Source organism: Nymphalis io, chromosome 30 (genome assembly GCF_905147045.1).
Source record: "Nymphalis io chromosome 30, ilAglIoxx1.1, whole genome shotgun sequence".
Taxonomy (NCBI): domain Eukaryota; kingdom Metazoa; phylum Arthropoda; class Insecta; order Lepidoptera; family Nymphalidae; genus Nymphalis; species Nymphalis io.
The window spans coordinates 6520203-6545747 of record NC_065917.1 but is presented as its reverse complement, the minus strand read 5'-3'; the positions used below and the strand labels follow the sequence as shown (position 1 = coordinate 6545747).

At 44.0% G+C, this 25545-nt stretch overlaps 1 protein-coding gene across 1 annotated transcript in view; it reads left to right on the top strand.

The window, feature by feature from the left end:
• The window catches only part of LOC126779912 (bromodomain-containing protein 8-like), a 32149-nt gene that overhangs the window by 2403 nt on the left and 4201 nt on the right, over positions 1-25545 (top strand). Inside the window, exons 2-15 of the mRNA XM_050504096.1 lie at positions 1832-2012; positions 2393-2588; positions 3358-3459; positions 5058-5183; positions 5864-6020; positions 6431-6518; positions 7542-7601; positions 8552-8820; positions 10157-10305; positions 15444-15634; positions 16335-16448; positions 17168-17240; positions 17445-17544; positions 19795-19929. Coding sequence (XP_050360053.1) covers positions 1832-2012; positions 2393-2588; positions 3358-3459; positions 5058-5183; positions 5864-6020; positions 6431-6518; positions 7542-7601; positions 8552-8820; positions 10157-10305; positions 15444-15634; positions 16335-16448; positions 17168-17240; positions 17445-17544; positions 19795-19929 — 1941 coding nt within the window. The remainder of the gene's footprint in view (positions 1-1831; positions 2013-2392; positions 2589-3357; positions 3460-5057; positions 5184-5863; positions 6021-6430; positions 6519-7541; positions 7602-8551; positions 8821-10156; positions 10306-15443; positions 15635-16334; positions 16449-17167; positions 17241-17444; positions 17545-19794; positions 19930-25545) is intronic.

Genomic DNA, 25545 nt, shown 5'->3' with positions numbered 1-25545 from the left:
GTCAAACTGCGGAATTATCTTGTTTTTAGCTTTAAATATTAAATAGTATGTTTTAGAAATATTAATTGTTAATATCGGAACCATGAAATTAACTTGTTTAAATCCCATTGGGCTTGTGAGATAAGGTCGTGTATGGAGTGTTCAAAATAGAAGACAGGTGTCATCTGCGTAGAGGGTTAGATGTCCTAGTAGTCCTGTTTCCTGTATGTTATTAATATAAATTAAGAATAGTAAATGACCTAAAATAGACCCTTGTATCCATTTTTACAATTTGTAATCTGTTATGTAAATAAGATTGAAACATTTTCAAGGCGTTTCCGGTAACATTTAAAGTTTCTAATTTTTAAGTTTCTAATTCTTAAGTTATAACGCGTAATGTGTTTTTCCAGCGTTAAAAAAATGTTTTAAATTTATATTTAACATTGAAAAACAAATTAATAAGGTTTATTACTCAACACAAATTATATAGATGATTTGAGTGATGTTAGCAATCATTGTTTTTTATTCAATATATAATTATTTTATTTTTATATAGAATAGGAAGGCGGACGAGCATATGGGCCACCTGATGGTAAGTGGTCATCAACGCCCATAGACATTTGCTTTGTAAGAAATGTTAACCATCGCTTACATCACCAACCTTGGGATCTAAGATGTTATGTCCCTTGTGCCTGTAATTACACTGGCTCACTCACCCTTCAAACCGGAACACAACAATACCAAGTAATGCTGTTTTGCGATAGAATATCTGACGAGTGGGTGGTACTTACCCAGACGAGCTTGCACAGAGCCCTACCACCAGTAATACATAAGTATGTGTATGGGACGGCTCTGCTAAGTACCAGCTTGAAGCTTTGGATTCAGTGGGTCGTCGTGCTAGAAGGCTCATTGGCGACCAGACACTGGTCACAAAACTCCAGACCTTAGAACATCGTCGTAAGGTTGCCTGTCTGTCGGTATTCTACAGGATATATTTCGGAGAGTGTGCTCAGGAACTATTTAATTTGGTTCCCTCGTCACCTTTTTACCACAGAACTGCGAGGCATCGAAAAGATCTGCACCCGTACGTACTTGACGTATCTAAGACACGTACGAAACGATTTGCTTCCTCGTTTCTGATACGCACCGCCAAGGTCTGGAATACCCTCCCGACCTCTGTTTTCCCCACCACCTACAATGTGGGTACCTTCAAGTCTAGAGTGAATAGGCATCTTCTAGGCAAGCGCGCTCCATCTTAGACTGTATCTCACTTTCCATCAGGTGTGATAACAGTCAAGCGCAAGCCTATACATGTAAAAAAAACGATAAGGTGGCCCAATGCTCGTCCGCCAAGGTCAATTGTGTTACAATTAATTTTGGGAAACATTCCATTTTTTAATTGATTGATATTTGGTTTTGTTTACCAAATAATTATACTGTAACATGACGATTCAAAAATGCTTATATAAGCCTGCTTGAATAAGGAATATTTTAATTTCATGCTTCACATTATTTATTAAAAATAGATACCCGACCCGGCTTCAAACAGGTAGAATAAGGTTCAACGTAAAATGTTTATATCGTAATGCATATAACTCGAATGGTTTACTTTGCACACTTCAGTAAAACTCTTAGTCGGAAAGCTTTTTTTTGACATATTCAACATTTATTGTAAAATTAAGCGAATTTACACAAAACAATAAATTATACTCCTCAAACCTGCTCTTGATGCACTCTGTCCATTGGTGAAAACTGTATGAAAATCTGTTTATAGTTTTTGGGTTTATCCCGTTCAGACAGACACGATGGGAACTTTGCTTTATAATCTGTAGTGATTGATGACTCGTTCCAGCTGTGCAGCGCAATACGGAGCACTGTTAGAACATGTGGATACTCCTAAACGTAAGAAGCGGAACTCGGAAGGTGGTGTCGAGACGCCGCAGGAGAGTATCCTCAAACAACTCACACAGCAAAGGATTCTTGAGATACAGGGTACACTCAGCGAGATGAACAACCAATATGAACAGTTGAAGGTATGACCTGACTGATATTGTTACAGCTTGACTACCTAGTTGGTCTATACCTTACCTAACTGAGACTCCTAAGCGCACACACAGGCACGCATTGGCGATATAAAGAATGAAGGAAGCAATGTTAATATGTATTTATTATAGGGCCAATGTATATAGACGTTGGTGGCCATTTACCATCAGGTCGCTCATTTGCTCGTCCACCTACCTATAACATGAAAAAAACACAAGCAGTTTTGCACCCCAAGCCGGGTTTTCCTAGTCTCGTGAAATGGCGGGAACTCATTCACGAGAGTAAAGCTGCGGGCGTAAACTAGTTCTCTATTATTTCAGATCATATTGTATTTTTGTTCATTTTATAATATGCAAGCTGGTGGTTACAGAACGAAATAGCGGAGGTACGGAGTCAGACGACGACGGACGATCGCATCCAGGAGCTTTGGTCGGGGATAGAGGCGGCGAAGCGCGCGAGGGAGCGCGAGTGTGCGAGGCGGGCGGCCTGGCTCAAGGAGAGGGAGGAGCGCCGTGCGCGCGCAGAGAGGACGTGGCGACCGTCGCAGACGCCACCACCCACCACGCGTGAGTCGCCACACATTAATAATACTCAGTATTCAATTCAGTTCATTTGCTTTAAACATAATATATATGTTGGTCTAGTGGCTTGATGTAAGGCCGCAAACCCGGAGGTAGTAAATAATGAAAATTATTGTTAATTTCCTTTAAATGAAATATAATATATATTGGAAAAGCCGAGAGGCCTAATGGTTGGAACGCGTGAATCTTAACCGATGATCGTGTGTTCAAACCTGGGCAAGCACCACTGAATTTTCATGTGCTTAATTTGTGCTTATAATTCATTTCGTGCTTGACGGTAAAGGAAAACACCGTGAGGAAACCTGCATGTGTCTAATTGCACTGAAATTCTGTCACATGTGTATTCGCCAAACCGCATTGAAGCAGCGTGGTGGAATAAGCTCCAAATCTTCTCAAAGGAGAGATATTTTTTTTACATGTGGAAGCGTATATGCTGATAGTCTTTAATAAATAAATAAATTCGCTTAGCTCTCGGTATCTTTCATTCTGTTGACAAATATTTTTAAAATTTTTGCAAGCCCGTCGTGGTTGCCACCCTATTCCAACCACCACCCTATTGTGATTGTCACTTATTCTACAGCCAAATTGGCGCACCTCCAACATCTCCAGATTGGTCTCTCCAGTTATACACGAGTTGGTGCTGTTCCAAAGACTTCTCATCATAGATACAGCTTGTTCTATAAAAACGAAAAATCCCATATTCATATATCAGCTTTTGTAAATTTTCAGCCATTAATCGATTTTTTTTTTGCAGCAACAACAGCACCGCCATCCTCGCCGTTGCTAACTTCGCTTCTCAAGTCGTCGCCGGTGGTCACCACGCCGCAGCACATACCACACCCCGCCACTGTCGTCGGTGAGTTCGATGAATATAAATTTGGACAGTCTTCAAAAATTGTATAGGTTCACACGGGTGAAACTGTGTGGAACAGCTTTTATATAGTTATAATATTTTCATTTACTAAGGGTACGTACCATCCACTCATCAAACATTCTTCCCTCAAATGGCAATACTAAGCATTGCTTTGTTCAGGATTGAAAGGTGAGTGAGCCAGTGTAACTACAAGCACAAGGGACATACCATCTTAGTTCCCAAAGTTGGTGGCGCATTGAAGATGCAAGGAATGTTAATGTTTCTCACAGCGCCAATCAGTCATCAATCACTACAGATTATAAAGCAAAGTTCCCATCGTGTCTGTCTGAACGGCATAAACCCAAAAACTATAAACAGATTTTCATACAGTTTTCACCAATGGACAGAGTGCATCAAGAGCAGGTTTGAGGAGTATAATTTATTGTTTTGTGTAAATTCGCTTAATTTTACAATAAATGTTGAATATGTCAAAAAAAAGCATTCCGACTAAGAGTTTTACTGAAGTGTGCAAAGTAAACCATTCGAGTTATATGCATTACGATATAAACATTTTACGTCGAACCTTATTCTACCCGTTTGAAGCCGGGTCGGGTATCTATTTCTTATAAATAATGTGAAGCATGAAATTAAAATATTCCTTATTCAAGCAGGCTTATATAAGCATTTTTGAATCGTCGTGTTACAGTATAATTATTTGGTAAACAAAACCAAATAACAATCAAATAAAAAATGGAATGTTTCCCAAAATTAATTGTAACACAATTGACCTTGGCGGACGAGCATTGGGCCACCTTATCGTTTTTTTTTACATGTATAGACTAGCGCTTGACTGTTATCACACCTGATGGAAAGTGAGATACAGTCTAAGATGGAGCGCGCTTGCCTAGAAGATGCCTATTCACTCTAGACTTGAAGGTACCCACATTGTAGGTGGTGGGGAAAACAGAGGTCGGGAGGGTATTCCAGGCCTTGGCGGTGCGTATCAGAAACGAGGAAGCAAATCGTTTCGTACGTGTCTTAAATACGTCAAGTACGTACGGGTGCAGATCTTTTCGATGCCTCGCAGTTCTTTGGTAAAAAGGTGACGGGGGAACCAAATTAAATAGTTCCTGAGCACACTCTCCGAAATATATCCTGTAGAATACCGACAGACAGGCAACCTTACGACGATGTTCTAAGGTCTGGAGTTTTGTGACCAGTGTCTGGTCGCCAATGAGCCTTCTAGCACGACGATCCACTGAATCCAAAGCTTCAAGCTGGTACTTAGCAGAGCCGTCTCATACACATACTTATGTATTACTGGTGATAGGGCTCTGTGCAAGCTCGTCTGGGTAAGTACCACCCACTCGTCAGATATTCTACCGCAAAACAGCATTACTTGGTATTGTTGTGTTCCGGTTTGAAGGGTGAGTGAGCCAGTGTAACTACAGGCACAAGGGACATACCATCTTAGTTCCCAAGGTTGGTGGCGCATTGAAGATGCAAGGAATGGTTAATGTTTCTTACAGCGCCATACATGTTATCTGTTTTATTTGTAAAAAAAAATGTTTACATTCACGATGAGATTTTGGTATTTGCAGATTCCGTATCCCCATCAGCTGGTGCTCCAACGCTGTCTCTATTACTGGAACAGGCGCAGGACAGCAAGAACGCAGCCATTGAACATATCAAGAGTCAGCTGGTGCAGATAGAACACCAGCTCAAAGGTATATAAAGTATAGTAACGGCCTGTGACTATCCCACTTCTGGGCTAAAGCCTTCCATTTTGAGGAGAAGGTTTGGAAGCTAGCTTATTATTTTTATATTATATATGACGAACAGGTTGGCGTGGTTGGTAGATATTTGCTTTTTACCCCGAAGGTCATCGGTTCGATTCCCATCCAGGACAGATATTTTGTATACATGAACTGTTTGTCCTGAGTCTGGGTGTAGTTATCTATATAAGTATGTATTTACAAAAGAAAAGTAGTATATGTAGTATATCAGTTGTCTGGTTTCCATAGTACGAGCTCTGCTTAGTTTGGGATCAGATGGCCGTGTGTGAATAATGTCCCAGGATTAAATTTAATAATTTTATTTAGTAAAGAAACATTAATTATTCCACCATGCTTCAAATGTTAGATATTCACAAACCAAGAGATTAATTATAAAAATACTTAAAACATATGTTTGAAGATTCGGCCGTTAACTTACTTGGTGCAAGCCAGTCTGCGTAGATACCACAATTTGATCACGGATTCTACCGCCAAATAGCAATACTTGATATTTTGTTACGTGAGATGGTGACCACTTACCATCAGACCGGGCATTTGTCTATTTTATACAAAAAAAGTGTTCTTACCACGTGGTCTGTGACGGTCTATTTCGAACTGGTTTTTTTTTTCAGCAAGCACCCAGGCGACAGTGGTACCACAGCCCGTCATTCAGCCAGCGCCCGCTGTGGACATTGACGATATAGAAATAAAGGCAGAAGACGTGTATGCGTTTCGTGATATTGACATTAACATACCGCCCGTCACGGCGCTTCATAAGGGGAACGTGAGGTAGGATATTAAAGGTAGACTTGGTGGTAGAAGTACCACCCGCTAATCACAAATGTATACCGCCAAACAGCAGTACTTGGTATTGTTGTGTTGTTGAGCCAGTGTAACTACAGGCATTGGGACATGACATCTCAGTTCCCAAGGTTGGTGGCGCATTGGTAATGTGCGGAATGGTTACCATTTCTGACAGTGCCAATGTCTCCCATATACACTACTTCAAAAAAATATTAATATAAATTAAAGACAAAAAAGTCACGAACAACACGTCTGTGAATAGAAATACATATATATATATTACATAATTTTATGGGTGGTGGTGACCACTTACCATCAGGTGGTCTATTTCCTCGCCCTATTTTATTAAAAAAGGGGTTAAGCAGCGATGTGTTAAAAATATGTTATTATTCCAGAGTTGCCGAGAAACCAGCACCGAAGAAAGAAATCGAAGCTCCAGCGTCCGAACCGGAAGTGGTCGAACCGCCCATTGTCGAGGTCAAGGTAGGAATTACGCATTTTTTTAATGTTATAGGTAGACGGACGTGCCATTGGCCACCTGATGGTAAGTGGTCATCACGGCCCATAGACATTGGTATTGTAAGAAATTTTAACCATCCATTATATCACTAACCTTGGGAACTAAGATGTGCTGTCCCTTGTGCCTGTAGTTACACTGGCTTACTCACCCTTCAAACCGGAACGCAACGATACTAACTTACGATAAGCCTTGCTTAGCGGTAACATATGCGTGTTGAGTGTGTGGTACCTACCCAAATGGGCTTGCACAAACCCCTATCACCTAGTAAATAAGCCCTATGAGCTTAGTCCACAAATTCAAGGTAGTTTTATGAAGCGAGCTGTGCTCGGATTAACTATTTGTGATAAAATCACGAATCAGTTTATACGGAGAGGAACCGGATCCTCGCGAAATTTTCATCTTTGTTATTATTTAACAATTTCATTATTTAATAATTGTTTGAATTAAATCTGTCAAAGTCAATCTGTTGGTTCGCCGTAGACTCGAAGGTCCGGGGTTTGGATTCCAGGTCGAGCCTATAACAAGATATTAGGTTTTTCTGTCGATAATTCTCAGTAGCAGCCCGGAGGCTGGAAGTTGGAAGTGTGTACACTCCCGTGCCTCGGAAAGCACATAAAGCCGTTGGTTTTGCGCCTGAACTCTTTCCGGTCGTATCGGATCGCCATCCCATCGGATTATGAGAGTTAGGGAATAGAGAGTGCACCTGTGTTTGCGCACACACCTGTGCACTATATCTCCTGCGCAATTGGCTAATCTCTCTTGAGATTGGCCACCGTGGCCGAAATCGGTCTGCAGGATTATTTTCCTTATTTATTTTAAATAATTTTTAATATAACTTTACATATATTTTCTTTATGCTTGAATTGTTATATATTGTATTTTAAAAGACTTTTACTCTTTTAATGTATTATTATTAGAAACTTTATTGGTGTATGTATTGGCTTGTTTCCTGATATATAAATAAATAAAATATAATTCATTTTCAGGAGGAGCCGGTTCCTGAAACAACCATCGTGGAAGATATGACGCCTAATGAAATGGAGACGGTATGTTTTGTGATAAATGTTATTGTGTGTGTGTGTACGGGAACTGACAAATCTCTGATGGAGAAGGTTGAAGAGCTGATAAGAGTTTTAATTAATTGGTTCACACGGTGCATGCCAGTAAAGCTCCCAGTTGGCATGATGTATTCCGACATCTTCTACAATCGTTGTCATATTTCAGTTAATTTACACAAAACAAGCCGAAATGGCCCAGTGGTAAGAACGCGTGAATCTTAACCGATGATCGTGGGTTCAAACTCGAGCAAGCACCACTGAATTTTCATGTGCTAAGTTTGTGATTATAATTCATCTCGTGCTTGACGGTGAAGGAAAACATCGTGAGGAAACCTGCATGTGTCTAATTTCACTGAAATTCTGCCACATGTGTATTCCACCAACCCGCACTAGAGCAGCGTGGAACAAGCTCCAAACCTTCTCCTCATAAAGAGAGAGGAGGCCTTTAGCCCAGCAGTGGGACATTCACAGACTGTTACTGTACACAAAACATTTATAAATTATACACCCAAACCTTCTTCGTGAATCAATCCGTCCATTGGTGAAAACCGTATGAAAATCTGTTCGATAGTTTTTGAGTTTATCGCGGACACACAGACATGACGGGGAGACTTTGTTTTATAATATGTAGTGCTTATTTATTTATTTGGCAAACATACAGCATAATATAATACATAAACATTTGGTAACAAAATAAGTCTCACATATGCCAACAAAGTTTCCACTTTTACATTTAAACATGGAGTGAACCCAACAATAACAAGTTATTTAACAATTAATTAAAATATATGCAAAAAAAATTAAATGTAATTTAAAAAGCAGAACAAATAAAAATATAGGAATATTAATCATAAATACTGATTCTCAGTCAGTTCTCAAATTTTGCTTCGAACCGATGAGTTTTTTTAACTACCAATAATTCTATATTTGATTTCAAGGTCGAAGAGGAAAAATCTCCACAAACACAAGAGGAGAAGGAAACTGAACCGAAAGAGGCGGAAGTGAAAATATCGTTTCCGGAAGTTAAATTTCCAACGCTGGAAATTAAGGTTATACAGCTGGACGAACAGAAGGATTCACAGATCAAAGAGGAAGTCAAAGAACCGGAGCCAGAGCCGGAACCGACAGCGCCTGAAGAGAGAACAGAAATAATGGAAGAAGATAAAGAAGAGACACGTACACAAGAAGAGAAGATCGCGGATGAACCGTATGTATGGCGTTTGCTTTTTAAAGTATTTGAAGTCGAGGTATTTATGATAGTTTACATCGAAGTAATAATGTCCTCCAGACCGATTTCGGCCACGGCGGCCAATCTCAAGAGAGATTAGCCAACTGCGCAGGTGATATTATAGTGCACAAGCGTGTGCGCAAACACAGGTGCACTCTCTAGTCCCTAACTCTCATAATCCGATGGGACGGCAATCCGACACGACCGGAAAGAGTTCAGGTGCAAGACCCAACGGCTGTACGTGCTTTCCGAGGCACGGGAGTGTACACACTTCCAACTTCCAGACCCCGGGCCGCTACTGAGAATTTTCTGACAGAAAAACCTAATAAATATGCCATAAACCAAATACAAGTGCGGTCTCACTTCAAGCCATTAGACCAACGAGGCAGACGTCGAAATAATATTTGGGGATAAAACGGTAAATGAAAAAAAGGAAATGCCTTCCACTGTACGTACATATACTGGTGGTAGGGCTTTGTGCAAGGTCGTCTGGGTAGGTACCACCCACTCATCAGATATTCTACCGCAAAACAGCAATACTTGATATTGTTGTGTTCCGGTTTGAAGGGTGAGTGAGCCAGTGTAATTACAGGCACAAGGGACATAAAATCTTAGTTCCCAAGGTTGGTGGCGCATTGGCTATAAGCGATGGTTGACATTTCTTACAATGCCAATGTCTAAGGGCGTTTGGTGACCACTTACCATCAGGTGGCCCATATGCTTGTCCACCTTCCTATTCTATAAAAAAAAAATACAACTAAAAGACTATATATTCACTTTATATATCAAGCAGCGGATCTAGATATTGTCAAATATATTTAAAAAAAATCTCCTAAGCTTTCGCTCGCGCGATAGAGAGATAGAGGGAGACAGAGAGTGGGCACACATTCGGTACAAAAGTAGCCAACATCCTTTCTTGGATTTCAAACTTGCTCCGTACCGGATTTCATCAAAATCAGATGAGGGGCGCGCGATTGGATAACAGTAACAGCCTGTGAATGTCCCACTGCTGGGCTAAGGCCTCTTCCTTTTTGAGGAGAGGGTTTAGAGCTTATTACATCATGCTGCTCCAATGCGGGTTGGTGGAATACACATGGGGCAGAATTTCAGTGAAATTAGACACATGCAGGTTTCTTCTCGATGTTTTCCTTCATCGTCAAGCACGAGATGAATTATAAACACAAATTAAGCACATGAAAATTCAGCGGTGCTTGCCCGGGTTTGAACCCACAATCATCGGTTAAGAATCACGCGTTCTAACCACTAGGCCATCTCGGCGCGAATGGATGTTACAAATAAATAATAATAATTTCAGAGAAGCAATCGACGAACCGCCGGCTCCAGTAGCTGAAGAAGCTGTAGAACCGCCACCAGCAGCACCACAGCCTGAAGAAGAAATAATCACAGACCCGCAAGACATACCCTTACCGCCGGAAATTGAGGCTAAAGAGGAAGAAAAAGAAGGTACCGTCACTCACTTTATTTATCCTATCTTAATATATATATATAATTCTTCTGTACGTGTTTTCGGAATGGCTGAACTGATTTGGATGAAGCTTAGTGTGTATATTTCGATGAGTTACTGGATTTGTTTTTATAAAATAGGAAGGCGGACGAGCATATGGGCCACCTGATGGAAAGTGGCCACCAACGCCCATAGACATTGGCATTGTAAGAAATGTTAACCATCGCTTACATCGTCAATGCGCCACCAACCTTGGGAACTAAAATGCTATGTCCCTTGTGCCTGTAATTACACTGGCTCACTCACCCTTCAAACCGGAACACAACAATACCAAGTACGTTTTTTTTTTTTTTTATATTCGCCGGGTGGGCAAATGACTCTACTCCACCTGATGGTAAGTGGTAGTAGAGTCCAAACGTGACGACGGCCAGTACAGACGGGAAAAACGTTCTGCACTAGCCGCCTTCGCCTTGCCGGCCCGCAAGATGCCTCTTCACGCCTCGTTTGAAGGAACCCGGGTTGTAAGAGGAGGGGAACACGTGAGCTGGTAAGGAATTCCATTTTTTGGAAGTGCGACAAAGAAAGGAGTTGCCAAATTTCTTTGTTCGCGATGGAATTGATGTCACAGTTAGGCGGTGACATCGAGAACCAGCTCGCGTGGACTTAAGAAGGAAGGGGGAAGCAGGAATTAGAGAGAATAATTCCTCAGAGCACTCGCCGTGATACAGTCGATAGAAAGCGCTCAGTGCTGCTATCTCACGACGCAATTGTAAAGGTTCAAGGGTGTTTGTGACCTTTACGTCGCCAATAATGCGTACGGCACGTCGCTGCAACCGGTCCAAGGCCTCAAGTAGGTACTTAGCGGAGCCATCCCAAAGGTGCGAGCAATATTCCACGTAAGACCGTACCTGTGTTTTGTACAGCAGGCACAGTTGTTGTGGCGTGAAAAAGCGCCGCACCTTGTTCAGAACTCCGTGTTTCCGTGAAGCTGTTTTTATAACAGCCTCGATGTAATCCCTTGGACTAAGGTCGCAGCGAACGTCAATCCCCAGCATGGCGATTTTGCTTTGCATCACCAGCGAAGTACCACAGAGGGAGGGAAGAGGGGAAAATGTTGACTTTTTCGCCGTGAGAGCGCATACCTGTGTTTTCTTGGCATTAAACTCAACAAGATTAACAGAGCCCCATTTGGCGATGAGCTCTAACGTCCTATCGAGTTCAATGACAAGATCCTTCCGCCTCTCCTCAATTTCCGCTTGCCCAGCCACTGCGCGTCCGTGGTATCCACCATGCACTGTACTATCGTCTGTATAGCAATGTATGTTCCCAAGAGAGAGCATATCATTGATATGCAAAAGAAAGAGTGTGGGAGATAGCACAGATCCCTGGGGGACCCCAGCATTCACACATAGAATTGTGAAGCGCAACCATCTACTAAAACACGAAGGCTACGCTTGTGTAGGAAGCTGGCAATCCAGGTGCATAGCTGAGCAGGCAGACCATATGCCGGCAGCTTGGAGAGAAGAATTCTGTGCCAGACCCTGTCGAAAGCCTTGCAGATATCGAGGCTGACAACCAACGATTCTCCATGCTTGTCGATAGCTTCACCCCAGAGGTGCGTTACGTACGCTAGAAGATCACCTGTGGACCGTTTTGGTCGAAACCCGTATTGACGATCATTAATTAAAGAGTGATCTTCTAGGTAATGGATCAGTTGGTTGTTTAAAATCCGTTCCATCACCTTACAAAGTACTGAGGTGATAGCTATTGGCCGATAATTTGCCGGATCAGACCGATTCCCTTTTTTGGGAACCGCTTGCACATTAGCTCTTCTCCAAGCCTCCGGCACACTCCCCGAAGAGAGAGAAAGTTGGAACAGGCGCGTTAACACAGGAGACAGCTCCGCTGCGTACTTCTTCAGCACTATGGCTGGTATTCCATCGGGACCGCTAGCTTTCCGTACATCAAGTGATTGCAGCTCCGCACGCACATCACGTTGCCTGATTTTAATGTCAGGCATCGTATGGCCACATGCAGGTATTGTAGGTGGCAGTGCACTACAATCATCGATGACGGAATTGTCGGCAAAGAGTTTAGCCAGGAGATCAGCTTGCTCTTGCGGACTGTGAGCTAGCGATCCGTCCGTATTTCTGAGCGGTGGCAGCGAAGGTTGGCAGAAATTGTTTTGCACAGACTTGGTCAGACGCCAGAAGCTATGGGAGCCCGTAGGATGCGAAACAAGGTCATGACCAATCTGTGCAATGCGCTGGGCATCCGCTCTCGTGTATGCCTTTCTACAGGACTTGGAATTTTTATTATAGTTTGCTTTCAGTGAGTCAATGTTAGATGCCCCGCTAATGCAGCCATTGATCCACTTGCGATATGCCGCCTGCTTAGATGATAAAGCATCGGCACATTCACGAGTGAACCAACGGTTACGCGTACTCCTACTGACGAGATCTGAGCTAGGAATGTAGTATTCCATTCCCAACATGATCTCGCCAGCAACAGCAGCGGCACCAGCTGTCGAGTCATTCCCACTGAAGCAACGTTCCTTCCAAGGGACCGACGCATAGTAATCGCGCATACCGTCCCAATCCGCCGACTTATAGTGCCAAACGCGACGTTTGCATACCGCTAGTGGTGGCAGCTTGGCCTGTGGCACTCTGGTAGATATAAGGCTGTGATCCGAAGAGCCAAGAGGAGCCTGAACCACAACCTGATATTCCACCGGGTGAGAAGTCAGCAGAAGGTCCAGTAGAGAAGGTGCTTGCCCATCAATGTCTGGGATCCTGGTGGGCTGATCAACCAGTTGGGTCAAGTCATGTGTGAGAGCAAAAGCATGAGCAGTCCTTCCAGCATGGTCAGTTTTGAGGGATTTCAACCAGGATTCGTGGTGAGCATTAAAATCCCCCAAAAACACCAATTCCGCGTTAGGAAATTGCTCTTGCGCAGCATCTGCCACCCGACTAAGATGGTCAAATAATCGGCTTGTCTCCAAGTCACCATTGTGGGATCTGTAGAGGCACACGTAAACTCGGCTCTGACGAACCAGGTCCACACGTACCACCAACATGGAGAAAGAGGGGTCCTCCAAGCAGCGCAGTCGGTGACAGCAAACATCCGTCCTGACGAACAAGCATACTCCGGCTTTCGCTTTGAAGGATTCTTCAAGCGTGTAGCCGGGATAATTAAGGTAGCTGGTATCGGCAGGACGGAGTATTTGTGTCTCGGTGAGAAACAACATTGCTGGCCGTGCTGTCTCGAGATGGTGGTGGACAGCGTTGAGATTAGTGTGGAGTCCTCGGATGTTAGAGAACTCGACCTCAAACAGCGAGGGTATGGTGGGGGTGTACACCGCTGTACGACCGTTATTTCTGTTTTGTTGCGCCATTTGGGAAAAATGAAATGGAAAAGAGACGTGAAGCGAGCGATGTATTGCCACGATAGGGATGGGCAAAGTGTGGAGGCGTGTTTCCCCAAGTGGTTGCCAAAAGGAAAAATACACTGACCCGCCGGACGGAAGGGCCCCCGAACCCCCCCGGAAGTGGCCGCCGGGACCCCACCTACTAGTCACCAACCGGTACGACGGTCCACCCCGAGATTATGCGTGGCCTGGTGGGGCAGCCTCACGAGCTGGTTAGGCACGCTCGGGCCCTTGTACTATGCCACGGGCGGCCAGCGGAACAGCCGTTTCTTCGGGTCTCCCTGTCCGGCAGGTCAATACAGTTTCCCCCGGCATTGGTTCAACAGCCGTCTCCATTGGACCAACACCCATCGCGGCAATACTCGCTCGGGCTCTGGCTGTACGCTGACTGACCTCGAAACGCGGCTGCAAGCCACTTCACGAGTTTTTCACCATGCGTACGGTGGTAACAAGCCAGGTGGATGTTAGCATCCTACCACCAGATGAGCAGATGGTCGCTCAGATATCCCTTAGTCGCCTCTTACGACACCCATGGGAAAGAGAGGGGCAGTGAAATGTATTCTTTCTCCGTCACTGCACGGATAGTACAAGTACAAGTACTGCTGTTTTGCGGTAAAATATCTGATAAGTGAGTGGTACCTACCCAGACGAGCTTGCACAAAGCTCTACCACCATTAATCGATCAATGGTCCTCCTGACTGGCCTAGGCCAGTCTGGGTACGGGCCTCGGGGTTGCCTCCCCTACGCGGGCTGTTCCTCCCCGACGGTTCAACCGTCGTGTCACTCAGTTCTGGCCCGAAGGGCCAGGGTCATTGTGACCCAGTGGCTGGTTGTCCCGATTGGTTTTTCGATGTATAAGGGTGTTGTCGTCCTATCATGTCTCCTAATCGTCGTCTTCCTCTTCACCGATGCCCGCATCGGAGTAGATGGTCGGCGACAGTAGGAGCTCACGAGGTAAAGGACGCCCCTCAGGTGGTCTAGCGTGCAGCGGTGCTATACCGTGGAGGTGTACGCTCGCAGTGCTATCCGCCTTTGCGAATAACGAGCGAGTGAGCTTGCGGACGAACTCCTCCACGGTGGGCGTCCTGGTGTCTCGGTGGATGACGTCATTCCTGACGTACCTCGGAGCTCCTACAATCATTTGCAGCTCTACCACCAGTGAAACATCAGTCATAGTTTGAAAATACTATTGGACTCAGTATATAGATAGTAGCGCCACCTGCGCTGCTGTCGGTATGTTACCAAATAAAACATGTCTGTATGGCAGGACGACGTCTGCCGGGTCAGCTAATATAATTTAAATTGAAAACAGTTACTTAACAATCGAAAACGTAGGTCGTATCGGAAAATCACTGGTTCGATTCTGAGTAGGCTTGTCATCTATATGGCATATTCCATAATAGCAAACCCTTGACTCACCACTATCAGAAACATTGACTGATAATAATTATAAAAACTAAAGCATACACTCGTCAAGTTACTTGGTGGTAGGGTGAGTGAGCCAGTGTAACTAACATCACAAGGGAGGATCTTAGTTCACAAGGTTGGTGGCGCATAGGCGATGTGAGGGATGATTAATATTTACAATGCAAATGTCTAAGGGTGGTGGTGGCATCGCCAGTCTGGCTACCTATTAAGTGATCTCTTACAGAATAGCATAGCTGCCGCTTAATATATATATATTTAATTAATGTAATGGTAATTTTTCAGCTCCTGAAATAATTCAACCATCGGAACCAGAGCCTGAAGAACCAGCGAAGGTAACCGCAGAGGTCGTAGAAGAAAAAGAAAAAACATTAGAAGAACCAGTCCCGGAAGAGACGGAGAAAAAAGAGGAGGTCCCAGAAGAGAGCGTAGAAGATAAATTAATAGAAGATATCAAGAAGGAAGACGATGCTGAGGTATGTTACGTTCTGTTTATATATTATTAGAAATCAGTATGGAAAAAGGTTTTTTAAAAAGAGATAAATCAAAACAACAATACAGTAAACACAAATAGAACAAAGGAATCAAAACTGAGCAACTGAAATATTATTTATGAGATATTCGCCACAACCGAGAGTCCAAGCAGAAGTGTCTAAAGCCAGCCTGGCCGGCCGATGAGCTCGGGGCCAGTCCCCACCACGACGATCATCACGTGATCAAGTCGAGCCGCTAGGCCACGCCCCGTCGGAAGACATTCCTAACAATATCATATTTGGAATTATTGAACGAATATTTTGTGGAATTAAATGTCTAAACATATATATGTATATAACTCTATTCGTTTACGTGGCCGCACGCCCATACGTCATACTGGTGGCAGAGCTTTGTGCAAGCTCGTCTGGGTAGGTACCACCCACTCATCAGATATTCTACCGCAAAACAGCAGTACTTGATATTGTTGTGTTCTGGTTTGAAGTGTGAGTGAGCCAGTGTAATTACAGACACAAGGGACATAACATCTTAGTTCCCAAGGTTGGTGGCTCATTGGTGATGTAAGCGATGGTTAACATTTCTTACAGTGCCAACGTCTATGGGCGTTGGTGGCCACTTACCATCAGGTGGCCCATATGATCGTCCGCCTTCCTATTCTAATTTGTTATGCGTTTTATGTTTCAGGATTCGATTCCACTAAAAGAAATGATAAAAGAAGAATTATCGCAAGAGGAAGTTAAGAGGGAGGGCGTGGAGGAGGACACGCACACGGAGACAGACGACGACACTCCCATGGAGGTAACTATAGTCAATTATTCCTCAAGGAGACTAGGCCCCCCATTCGACACTATTGTAATCTAAGTAAAGACAAAGTAAGACTTATTTTAAAATATTACTATGTACTTACAATAAAGTTACAAGGATAACAAAGGATTTTTTTTACTTTTTTTTATCGGGGCTTATAAATAATTTAATTTACTTATATAAAATTATTATTGATGAGTATATATTTAACCATAATAGTGTGTAAAAAGCCGAGATGTCCTAGTGGTAAGAACGCGTGAATCTTAACCGATGATCATGGGTTCAAACCCGGGCAAGCACCACTGATTTTTCATGTGCTTAATTTGTGTATATAATTCATCTCATGCTTGACGGTGAAGGAAAACATCGTGAGGATGTTTATTCCACCAACACGCATTGGAGCAGCGTGGTGGAATAAGCTGTAAACCTTCTCCTCAAAAAGGGAGAGGTGACCTTAGCCCAGCAGTGGGACATTCACAGGCCGTTACTGTAATAGTGTTTTTATTCTATAAATAGTAAATGTAGCTACTTCACGTTGAACGTCACAGCAGAGACGGGGCGGACCCAGGGAAGTGCGTTAAAGCTTGATGTTATATAGTCTTCCTCAACAAATGGGCCATTAGACGCGAAAAGTTGTTTTCGAATTGTGCTTTCAAATTTCAATTCTGTTTTATTATATTATTATAGTAATTTTTTTTTTTTCTCGTTTCCAGCTCAGTCGAGAAGAAGAGAAAGATGGAAAGAAAAAGAGAGATTACTCGAGGAAGAAGAAATCTGATTCTAGAAGTGAGGTTTTTTTTTCAATCTATAGTAGAATTTAAATCCTGTTAAATTTTAGTTTTCGAATTACCTCGGTTGCTTTATTATATATATTTGGTTCATTGAAGTATACTAATAAAATTTCATCCAAATCGATCCAGCCGTTTATGAGGAGTTACGTGACAAATACACGTACAGAACATTTATATATATATTTCTTTGCTATTCCAGCGTGCTCGGGCTCCGAGAGCGCTCCGGAGTCCCCGAGCGCGAGCGACGCGGAGCGACAGCACCGCCTGTGGAAGAAGAGCGTCATGTTGGTGTACAGCCGGTATGGCGCCGAGCGATACATACATTAAAGTGGTAGTAGAGCGTCCCACTGCTGGGCTAAAGGCCTCTACTTTGGGAGAAGGTTCAGAGTTTATTCCACCGCGCTGTTTCCGCGTGAGCTGGTGAATATACAAAGGATTCTTTCGATCAAGCACAGTGTCATAATGAATTATAAACACAAATTGAGCACATCAGAATCCAATGCTGATGGTTTACATTGATGTTCTACTCATGGCCAACTTCGACCCTCGTACATATATTGCACGTTAATACAACTTCGAGATAAGTATTTTTATCCGTGTAGTGACGGAGAAAGAATACATTTCACTGCCCCTCTCGTTCCCATGGGTGTCGTAAGAGGCGACTAAGGGATATCTGAGCGACCATCTGCTCATTTGGTGGTAGGATGTTAAACATCCGCCTGGCTTGTTATCACCGTACGCATGGTGAAATACTCGTGAAGTGGCTTGCAGCCGCGTTTCGAGGTCAGCCAGCGTACAGCCAGTGCCCGAGCGAGTATTGCCGCGATGGGCGTTGGTCCAATCGAGACGGCTGTTGAACCAATGCCGGGGGAAACTGTATTGACCTACCGGACAGGGAGACCCGAAGAAACGGCTGTTCCGCTGGCCGCCCGTAGCATAGTACAGGGGCCCGAGCGTGCCTAACCAGCTCGCGAGGCTGCCCCACCAGGCCACGCATAATCTCGGGGTGGACCGTCGTGCCGGTTGGTGACCGGAAGGTGGGGTCCCGGCGGCCACTTCCGGGGGGGTTCGGGGGCCCTTCCGTCCGGTGGGTCAGTGTATTTTTCTTTTTGGCAACCACTTGGGGAAACACGCCTCTACACTTTGCCCATCCCTATTGTGGCAATACGTCGCTCGCTTCACGTCTCTTTTCCATTTTTTTTCCCCAAATGGTAGCGCAACAAAATCGGGATGTGTGCCGGAGGCTTGGAGAAGAGCTAATGTGCAAGCGGTTCCCAAAAAAGGGGATCGGTCTGACCCGGCAAATTATCGGCCAATTGCTATCACCTCAGTACTTTGTAAGGTGATGGAACGGATCTTAAACAACCAACTGATCCATTACCTAGAAGATCACTGTCTAATTAATGATCGTCAGTACGGGTTTCGACGAAAACGGTCCACAGGTGATCTTCTAGCGTACGTAACGCACCTCTGGAGTGAAGCTATCGACAAGCATGGAGAATCGTTGGTTGTCAGCCTCGATATCTCCAAGGCTTTCGACATGGTCTGGCACAGAAGTCTTCTCTCCAAGCTGCCGGCATATGGTCTGCCTGCTCAGCTATGCACCTGGATTGCCAGCTTCCTACACAAGCGTAGCCTTCGTGTTTTAGTTGATGGTTGCGCTTCATAATTCTATGTAGTGAATGCTGGGGTCCCCCAGGGATCTGTGCTATCTCCCACACTCTTTCTTTTGCATATCAATGATATGCTCTCTCTTGGGAACATACATTGCTATGCAGACGATAGTACAGTGCATGGTGGATCCGCTAAGTACCTACTTGAGGCCTTGGACCGGTTGCAGCGACGTGCCGTACGCATTATTGGCGACGTAAAGGTCACAAACACCCTTGAACCTTTACAATTGCGTCGTGAGATAGCAGCACTGAGCGCTTTCTATCGACTGTATCACGGCGAGTGCTCTGAGGAATTATTCTCTCTAATTCCTGCTTCCCCCTTCCTTCTTAAGTCCACGCGAGCTGGTTCTCGATGTCACCGCCTTCTTTGTTCGCGATGGAATTAATATCTGTGATATCTGTGATATTAATTCCATCGCGAACAAAGAAATTTACTACTTTCTTTGTCGCACTTCCAAAAAATGGAATTCCTTACCAGCTCACGTGTTCCCCTCCTCTTACAACCCGGGTTCCTTCAAACGAGGCGTGAAGAGGCATCTTGCGGGCCGGCAAGGCGAAGGCGGCTAGTGCAGAACGTTTTTCCCGTCTGTACTGGCCGTCGTCGCGTTTGGACTCTACTACCACTTACCATCAGGTGGAGTAGAGTCATTAGCCCTCCCGGCGAATATAAAAAAAAAAATAAGTGCCGTCACTGGCCATAGTCCCCGCCAACCGAGAGGTCTCACCCAGCCAAAAATAATATAATTTTGCCCTAACCGCTTTTTATTTGGGGTGGGGCTTAAAGTTCCTAATGGTCTTGAATCTCTAATCCGACCTAGACGTCGCTGTTAGTCCAAAAGGTCATATGTCTAATAAGCAATCTTTACAATTACTCAGCCTGTGCGCGCACAAGTACGCGTCTCTGTTCCTGCGTCCGATCTCCGACGAGGAGGCTCCCGGGTACAGCGTGGTGGTGAAGCGGCCCATGGACCTGTCCACCGTAAGGCGCAACATCGATGCCGGTAACGTCAGGTATGGACCACTGGCTTAATATCAAGCACATATAATAAATAGTTCGTATATTGCATGCGATTTGCTAGTAACTGTGTGCAGTTTTATTTTGAATGCCATACGCGTCACACGCTTAGTTGCTCACTCCGTAAAAATAATTGTTTCTTTAGTAGTAAAATATTAGTTATTTCATTGCCATAGTTGTCAAAAAAAAAAAAAGATAAAGTGTAATTGAAGTGTTTGAACCAAGTTTAAAACTCTAAAATTTTGTTAGAAGTGATAAAATCAAAGTTAAAACTTACGCAAGTGTTTATTCAGTACTACCCGTCATAAGTAATTAGTTGTGATGTGCATCGACATTTCGTTACAAGAGCTACTAACGATGTTTCAACAGTATCTGAACGTTCGTAGTGTAGCGGTTCAATAGTGGTCTGAAGTGCCAAAAATCAAGGATCCCGAAGCACTTTTTTCTTCAAGATTTTAAATTACACAAGATGATCAATGAATGTGCAGTCTGCAAAAGTAATGTACTAGTTACACAGAAAAGAATCAAATGTAGCAAATGTCAATTGTAATTTCATTTGGAATGTGTACTCGAATAATAACAGCGATATCTCGAGTACACTGGGTTTGTTCGATCCGTATAAGAACTACATATAAAGGTGGTAAAAGCGTACATACGCCAAACGCAAAACGCCAAAAGCAGTCCTGATAATAAAGCAGTTTCGTCCGTACCGGCGGTTTCTCCGACGGAGGAGAATCATACATCGGTAATAATCAGGACTTTTTATTGTCGGTCATTAGAAAAGAATTTAAAAATATAATTACCGACAAAGTAAGTACCGAATTAAAGAAAATAAGAGAGAAATTAAATAGTTTACAATCGATCAAGGAGTCTATAGAGTTCTTTTCAAATCTATACGATACTATAAAACGAGAATTAGAACAGGCCAAAAATGAAATTTGCTATCTGAAGAAGAGTGGTTTACCAACTAAGTGGGTTAAGAGAGATCATCAACAATCATAGTAGTATAATTAACATATTGGTGAAAGAAGCAAGAGCAAGTAATATCGAACCACACTGCGTACCAGAGTTTAGAAATGATAATTTGATTAAAACAGTGGAGCAGATAAGCAAGGTGATAAATTTACCACTTAAAGAAGGTGGTATTAGTAAATGTACTCGTGTGTCTAAAATAAACAATAATTATAAGCGTCCGAGAACAATATTTGACGAGCCGGTTGGCGTGGATGGTAGATACTTGCCTTTCACGCCGAAGGTTGTGGGTTCGATTCCCACCCAAGACCGACATTTGTGTGCATGAACATGTCTGTTTGTCCTGAGTCTTGGTGTAATTATCTATATAAGTATGTATTAACAAAAGAAAAGTAGTATATGTAGTAAATCAGTTGTCTGGTTTCCATAGCACAAGCTTTGTACAAGCTTAATTTGGGATCATATGGCCGTGTGTGAAAAATGTTTCCGGATATTAGTCAAATTCTCATCGTACGTATCGTGGCGTACTGAATTTCAATAGATCTAACTCTGAGGACAAACTAAATAAATCACACTTGGGAATAGCAGCCTTCAACCTTCTCCTCAAAAGGGAGAGGAGGCCTTAGCCCAGCAGTGGGACATTAACAGGCTGTTACTGTGTGGGAATAGCAGGAGAAAAATTACCTGTCTATATTTCTGAAAATCTATCCTCCGCGTCCAAAGATATTTATGCAGCAGCTCGAATATTCGCAAAAGAAAGGAACTATCGATTCGTGTGGTCTCGTAACGGTTATATATTTCTGAGAAAAGCAATCGCAAGTGACGTAATACGTGTAAAATCCAAAGACTTTTTAAAAACTATAGATTGAGCGTATATATAATTATTTCGTGCAGTTTTTTTATTATTGTTTATATTTGTTTTTATTTTATCGTATATAAATGCCGTGAAGTACCGACTTAGAATAGTACTCCCCCAATCTCATCCCGTGGGTGTCGTAAGAGGCGACTGAGGGACGGGGAAAAGGGGGGATGGGCAGCAGCGTCCTCCCCCCATAAACATCTCACCCCCCTACTGCGCTCGCCAACACGCCTGCCCAGCGCGGCGAGTATGGGCAAACCCTCCTTAATGGCAGATGCGCCCAAAAAAAAGGCCCCCAGTTACCGGCAAGCCCGCTAGGCCCGACCAAGGTAGCGGTCGCGGTATCGGCAGGGCAGGGGGTGCTAAGAATCACCGGTTCACGGCAGGCTGCCGTATAAAACGACTGCACATGGCAACGTACAATGGACGCTCGATGAGGCTGGACCATCACCTCGCCAAAATAGAAGTAGAGTTAAGTCATATAAACTGGCATATACTGGGGTTATCTGAAGTCCGAAGACAAGGGGAGGACACGATAACTCTAGAGTCCGGTAACTTACTCTACTTCCGCGAAGGTGATAACCTCTCCCAGGGTGATGTCGGTTTTCTAGTCAAAAAGGATCTCATTAGCAGCATTGTGGAAATCAGTAGTGTGTCGAACCGGGTAGCGTATCTTGTCCTAAAACTTTCCGACAGGTACTCCCTGAAGGTCGTACAGGTATATGCGCCAACATCGACATACTCTGATGAAGTGGTCGAAGCGATGTACGAGGACATCGCAAAGGCCCTCAACGACACCTCGAAGGCTCACTACAATGTTGTTATGGGAGACTTTAATGCTAAAGTGGGAGTACAAGATAGCGGTGAATCGAAAGTCGGACCTTACGGCTTGGGCTGCAGAAATCACAGGGGGCAAATGCTGGTAAACTTTCTCGAAGCGCAGGGGCTCTTTTTGATGAATTCTTTCTTTCAAAAGAAGCCTCAGAGGAGGTGGACCTGGCGAAGCCCCGATAACGTGACAAGGAACGAGATAGACTTTATCATTTCGAATAAAAGGCACATATTTAAAGATGTTTCAGTGATCAACAGGTTTAATACCGGAAGTGATCACCGCTTGGTTCGAGGCACTCTATATATCGACTTAAAAGCCGAAAGATCGAGAATGATGAGGTCTACTCTCCGACCTACCATGCTCCAAGCTACTCAAGGCTCCGAAAAGTTCCAAATGGAACTTCAAAATCAATTCACCGCGTTGGAAACCGTAAGCAGCATTGATGAGAAAACCGACACGCTGGTCAAAATACTGCAAAACACATCCCGCAAGTGTTTTCCGCCACAGAGAAGAGACAACGCACCAAAACTCTCGGCTGAGACACTCGAGCTCATGAGAAAACGACGAGAACTACCATCGTTTTTGTCAGAGAAGGCCTTAAATCGAACAATAAAAACGCTGACGCGACGCGATCTCCGACGCTCCAATACCCGTGCCATCAAGGCTGCGATTGAGCAAAATTGGGGATCGAAAGTGTTCGCTCGCAAGTTTGGGAGGCCGCGTCTGACAAAACTTAAAACTGAAAATGGTGGGGTCGTTACCTCTAGGCCTGAGATTGTCTAAGAAGTAAAGAGGTTTTATGGGCAGTTGTTCTCTTCAAGATCGGATAAACCCGTGGGAATCAGTATTGATGACCAGCGCGCCCCTCTTACGCGCCATTACTCCGAGGAGCTCCCGGTCGTTGACCAAGGCGAGATTAGGGCGGCTCTAGAACAGCTTAAAAATATCAAAGCTCCGGGAGATGACGGAATCACAACAGAGTTGCTTAAGGCAGGCGAGACTCCGGTCCTGAAAGAGCTAGCAAGCCTCTTTAATTCCGTCATCCAACATGGCAAGACCCCGGAAACGTGGAGCGGGAGTGAGGTGGTACTGTTTTTCAAGAAAGGTGATAAAACCCTCTTGAAAAACTACAGACCAATCTCCCTCCTGAGTCACGTGTATAAGCTGTTCTCAAGAGTCGTCACGAACCGTCTCGCCAGACGACTTGACGAGTTCCAGCCCCCAGAGCAAGCCGGCTTTCGATCAGGCTACAGCACCGTGGACCACATCCATACTGTTCGGCAGATTGTGCAGAAGACCGAAGAGTACAATCAGCCACTGTGTATGGCATTTGTGGACTACGAGAAAGCCTTCGACTCCATCGAAACCTGGGTAGTGCTCGACTCATTGCAGAGATTTCATATCGATTGGAGATATGTCGAGGTACTGAGATGTCTGTACAACGCCGCTACAATGACTGTCCACATCCAGGACTGTAAGACGAAGGCGATCCAACTGCGCAGAGGGGTGAGACAGGGGGATGTAATATCCCCGAAACTGTTCACCAACGCGTTGGAAGACGTTTTCCAGACGCTGGATTGGACTGGGTATGGAGTCAATGTAAACGGCGAGTACATCTCACACCTTCGATTTGCCGACGATATCGTCATCATAGCAGAGTCGCTGGAACAACTCACCGAAATGCTGCGTAGCCTAGGCGAGTCTTCCCGGTGTGTCGGGCTCGGTATAAATTTGGACAAGACCAAGGTCATGTTCAATAGGCATGTCGTGCCGGGACCGATATACATCGAGGGGAAACCTTTCGAAGTTGTTAGTGAATATACCTACCTAGGACAGATAATACAAGTCGGTAGGAACAACTTCGAGAAGGAAGCCGATCGAAGAATTCGCTTGGGATGGGCAGCATTTGGCAACCTTCGTCGAGTCCTCAAGTCGTCTATACCGCAATGTTTGAAGACGAAAGTCTTCAACCAATGCGTCTTACCTGCCATGACATACGGTGCCGAAACGTGGACACTAACTGCGGGACTAGTCCACAAATTCAAAGTCGCTCAGCGTGCTATGGAGCGAGCTATGCTCGGAGTATCTTTGAAGGATAAGATCAGAAATGAGATTATCCGGAAAAGAACCGGACTCACCGACATAGCTTGCAAAATTAGCAGGCTGAAGTGGCAGTGGGCTGGTCACGTATGTCGTAGGACCGATGGCCGTTGGAGCAGACGAGTCCTAGAGTGGAGACCGCGAATCGGCAAGCGCAGCGTAGGGCGCCCTCCAGCCAGGTGGACCGACGACCTTAAGAAGGTGGCGGGCACCAACTGGATGCGGAAGGCGGAGGACAGGGAGCTTTGGCGCACCTTGGGAGAGGCCTATGTTCAGCAGTGGACAACGATTGGCTGTTGATTGTATATAAATATATATAGTTTAGTTACCTTTTGTTTTTAATGTTTAACAGTTTAAATATTTTTTATCAAAACGTAAGAGGTGTAAGGACTAAAACAAAATATATTTATTGTGCTATACTTAATGCGGAATTTGATATAATAGTATTCACAGAAACGTGGCTAAATAGACACATAAATAATAATGAATTTATAGATGACAGGTATAACGTATACAGACGGGACAGAGAAACAACTGAAACAACTAAAGTGGATGGGGGGGGGGGGGGGGTTAATGGCGGTATCAAAAAAATTTAAAAGTTATAGGGCTCACTTGTGGGAAACGAAGTATTTTTTTTTTTATTCGCCGGGAGGGCAAATGACTCTACTCCACCTGATGGTAAGTGGTAGTAGAGTCCTAACAAATTGTGGGGATCTTTGGTGGAACGTAATTATAGGAAATAACGTTGTATCAATTTGTACACTCGTATTTACCTTCTCCTTTAAAATTGGAAATATTTGATGTTTTCATACAAAATATAGAAAATATAATTCTAGAACAAAAAAAAAA